The sequence below is a fragment of the Populus euphratica genome, unplaced genomic scaffold (genome assembly GCF_000495115.2).
Source record: "Populus euphratica unplaced genomic scaffold, PopEup_1.0 scaffold1620.1, whole genome shotgun sequence".
In the NCBI taxonomy this organism is placed as follows: Eukaryota; Viridiplantae; Streptophyta; class Magnoliopsida; order Malpighiales; family Salicaceae; genus Populus; species Populus euphratica.
Genome location: NW_011500826.1, coordinates 21,229 through 25,536, shown reverse-complemented (window position 1 = coordinate 25,536; position 4,308 = coordinate 21,229). Strand labels below are relative to the sequence as shown.

The 4,308-nt window shown below is 30.9% G+C and overlaps 2 protein-coding genes across 2 annotated transcripts in view; one reads left to right on the top strand and one right to left on the bottom strand.

Moving 5' to 3' along the window:
- The window catches only part of LOC105116497 (putative disease resistance RPP13-like protein 1), a 55,268-nt gene that overhangs the window by 37,136 nt on the left and 13,824 nt on the right, over nt 1-4,308 (top strand). The gene's annotated exons all lie outside the window — the stretch shown is intronic.
- On the bottom strand, nt 3,499-4,206 carry LOC105116495 (uncharacterized). Its single transcript, XM_011013887.1, has 3 exons — nt 4,080-4,206; nt 3,923-3,993; nt 3,499-3,843 (listed from the first exon to the last, which is right to left on the bottom strand). Exons 1-3 carry the CDS (start codon nt 4,164-4,166, stop codon nt 3,555-3,557), a joined length of 447 nt encoding a protein of 148 aa, XP_011012189.1. The 5' UTR covers nt 4,167-4,206; the 3' UTR covers nt 3,499-3,554.

The following is a 4,308-nucleotide window of genomic DNA, read 5'->3' as shown; positions in this document are numbered from 1 at the left end:
AAAAAAATATCCGGGCATGCTCAGGCTTGGAAGGATGGCCTACACTGACCCCAAGAAAAGGTAGTGGAGTGTTATATATCTTGAAAAAACTTTATAACATTTGAATTGATATATTATATTATAAGAAAAAATATTAGATATTTTAAAAGATTTATTGTTTTTTTTTAATATTTTAATTTATACAATTTTTTAAATGATTTTTTCACTAAAATTAGATATTCATAAAAAAAATTGAGTGAATTTTAGGGATGCATGTTGTTAATCTCCCAAAATAAAAACAAATACATAGAAAAGATAAAAATAAATTTGGTTAAAAAGACAAAAATAAAAATATAAAATTAAATATATTTTTAGAATAATTATAAGTAAGTTTCTATATTTTAAAAAAATGCACATGGATTTGGCTTAATTACAAAGTTCTTGGGTTAAAAAAAAAAATAACAGTACAAAAGAAAATATAAATTTATATTTTAAAATTTTAAATATTAATTAATTAATTTTATTAAAAAAAATTATAATTAATACTCCGAAGCTCACTTTTTGTTGTAGGGTACCTACTACTCGTCCGATGAATTGTATAGTGATAAAGGGATCTTCCCAGATAATTGGAAGGAAGCGTCATCACTTTGATTTTTGTTTCCTTTTCCATTCGTTAAACGTCTTATTCTCTTCTTCTCTACAATTCTTTGCTAACAACACTCCTTTGACGAATTAAAGTGAGGCTCTTGACCTAAAACCTTAATCAAGGATTATCAATTTGGCTTCAATAGTTAAGAAGCATATTTAGAGTTTATTTGTTTTGTGTTTTAAAATATTTTTGAAAAAAATTGAAATTTTTTTAATTTTTTATTAATTTCAAATTAATATATTTTTAATATTTTTAATTTATTTTGATGTTCTGATATCAAAAATAATTTTTTAAAAAATATTATTAACATATATTTTAAAACAAAAAAATTATTTAAAAAACAATTATAACTACACTGGAAAACTTTATCCTAAAGTTTTTTTTATTGGAGGAAAAAATAAACTCTTACATGTGGTGATGCAATATTTCAACTGTCCTTCATTCATTTGGTCTTTTACGCTTTGAAAATAAATGAAAATTGAAGAAGTCTTCAAATATTTGTGACAAATTAAACCTACCCCCTGCGACTGCGAGCCCTAGCAAGTTGAAACGCTACTTAACAATTAAGAGGGAGTCTTCCAAAATCTGATGACGTTTTTCCGCAAAGCCGAACCCATTTAATGGGCAGGCTTGCATGTGGAATGAATTTCCCAAAATCTTCATGTTCATACTCATAAAGAGACAATAAGCTATAATAATAATAATAATAATAATAATAATAATAATCAAGCATGGAAGCATGAGGCTTGACTTAGCATCGATCCTTAATCCATTGACACATTCCATTTTTGTGACACTATTCAATTACCAATGTCTGGATCAATGTTTGAAATCCAGAAAATTATTTCAACAATAGACGAATTGCACTGGCAATGATCATAAGTCAAGTCAAGATGATATTTTGAAATCCATCAATTGGCAAAATGAGCTGAAGAGGGACTTAATCACATGGAAAGGTTGGGAACTCAATTGCATCAATGGAGAGCCTAATTGAACAAAACAATGACAATTTAGGACTAAATTAAAGAAATATATTGAGTATTGAGACAAACTTGTAAAATAATTAAGTTTAGAAATTTAATTAAAAGTTTAATTTAGCTGAAATGCTACATTCGGTCCCCTATCCGAGCAATAGATCCATTCGGAGCCACAACAAAGATAGTCGGATGTTTGCTTTCCTTTATTGTCATATTCGGAACTCTGCCTTGCCAACACTTGATAGCCTTTTTCCCTTGCATTGTTATATTTTGTCCCACTTAGAATTGCGGGTTCTTCGTTAAAATTTAACTATTTTTGTTGAAGATTATTTTTTTTATAATTTTGGATTGTTTGAATGTATTGAAGTAAAAAATAAATTTTAAAAAATAAAAAATATTAATTTAATATATTTCTAAGTAAAAAATATTTTGAAAAGTAACTACTATAATGCTCTCAAACACCTCCTTCAAAGCTGTTTGTTTTCGCATTTTAAAATTGTTCTTAAAAAAATTAATTTTTTTTATTTTAAATAATTTATGTTTTCAGATCATTCACTACAAGATTTCACAGTTTTACCGACGGACAATTTTTATCAGTGTGTGATTAGAAGTTCGTCAGTGATTTTTTTATCGATGTCATCACCGACGGATTATGTCCGTCGGGTTACCTTTTGTTGGTGATTCAACATTCCGTTACTATATTGGTCGGCAAAACAAAAAATCCATTTGCCAATGGTTTTACAAATGGAATATGCGCAAAAAAAAAAGATTCCCGCTTGAATATACCGACGGATTTGTATTCCGTCGGTGATATATTGATTTACCGATGGAATATATCCGTCTATAAATTCGTCGGTCAGTGTGTCAGCTACTGTCAAATGCCGACGGAGTAATTCAATCAGCAATTCGGTCGGTGAGTATTTAAAATACCAACCGAATGAATCCGTTGATAAAATCCTTGGTAATTGTTTTTTTCTAAATCTGTTTTTAAAAAATTATTTAGAATATATAATATAAAACTATATAAATTAATTGTAATACAAACCAATTATGCAAATAAAATTTATATTAAACAAAAAAAACAAAGTTAAATAATATTCATTACAAACTGAATATGTTTCAAAAAAAAATATTAAATGAAGTTTTAAAGGTAAATAATGTTTATTACAAATTAATATAAAGGTGGAGCTGGAGGAGGAGTAGGAGATCCTGGAGGAGGCTGGTGGTTATATGGCCAAAAAGGATTAGACACATATGTTCCACTATTTGTCATGTTCATAACCATTTCACGAAGCTGTTCATAAGCTATTTTTTGTTGTTCATACTCCATTTTTTGTTGTGCTTGAAACGCTTTGATTTGCTCAGACTCCGCTCTTTGTTGTGCATGAGACATGTTGAGTTGTGCGTACTCCACTAATAGGTGGTCGTATTTCTCGGTGAGCTAAGCCGTGTGTTGCTGCAAGGCCTCGAACTCCTTAGATTGGGAGCTCGATATTGATTGGGAGCTCCCAACGGTTGAAACACTACGGGTCGATCGCAAGTTGTCGGCCATAGTGTTGGAGAGCCCGTAAACCCGATTTTTATCGGGTCCACCTAAGGAGCCAACCTCCATCCACAAATCCAGATCTAATTCCAGATGGTTCAAAATATCGTCCCCTTATCTCTCCCTTAACCGATTATTATAGATCTCCTGAAAATAAAAAATAAAAAAGTAATCATCATATTCAATTCAATAAACATAATAACTTACAAAGTGAAATGGTTGAACAAACATACCACGAAATGTTGAGCACGATTATCAACGAACTATTGCACCCCCTTCTAGTGGTCTTAACTTCGCACGTGCATCTCCACAAACAGCTCCATCGAGCTCGGCTCATGTCCAAGAGACGCAGCCTATAATGAAAAAAGATATATTAACAACAACTGAATTTAACAATATATTTTATTTAAATTAATCTTACCATCCGTTTCGCATGTGCAGCAAACAGAATGGAGCCGCTAGTGTGCGTTGTCACCCCGCCATGAATTGGCCGATTCCAGTTGCCAGCACCGGACCGTGAACGTCGTGCGAACCGCTCAAACATCACGTGCTCAATATAGTGCGGCCATATATCTTTCGTGATGTATATCAGTTTGAAATCCCTCCAAACCACAACATCATTCCAGCCTTGTAAACCCCTATCCCTCGTGGATTTTTTTGCTTTTTTTTGTGCTTCATACCAAAAATCACGTAACCTACTTCACGCAATCAAAAATTACATTTTAAAATATAAATTTTTATTTAAAAAAAATCTTGTATTGTTTTTGATCTTACCTAGTTGCCTCGTGATTTTCCCACACCCTCCTCACAACAGTGTTATGCTCACTGTCCCAGCAGAATTTATACTGTGTATAAATGAACAAGTTTAAATAAAAATAATAATTTATTTATAATTATATTAATAAGCTGAAAATTATAAATTAATACCGACCTCAAACCTGTTAAACCATGCATTGATTTGAGGCATCCATTCAGGATGCTTAGATATCTGACTCCATTGAAACAATGGAATCTCCATCGATGATTAAAACGCCGATGATATTACTCGGGCAGCTTCAATGTTTGTGAACCTGAAAATAAATGAAATAAATTCAATAGTGATTATTTCATAAATTATGTTGTAATTTAAAAAAAAAACTAAAACCTTAACAAACTTACAT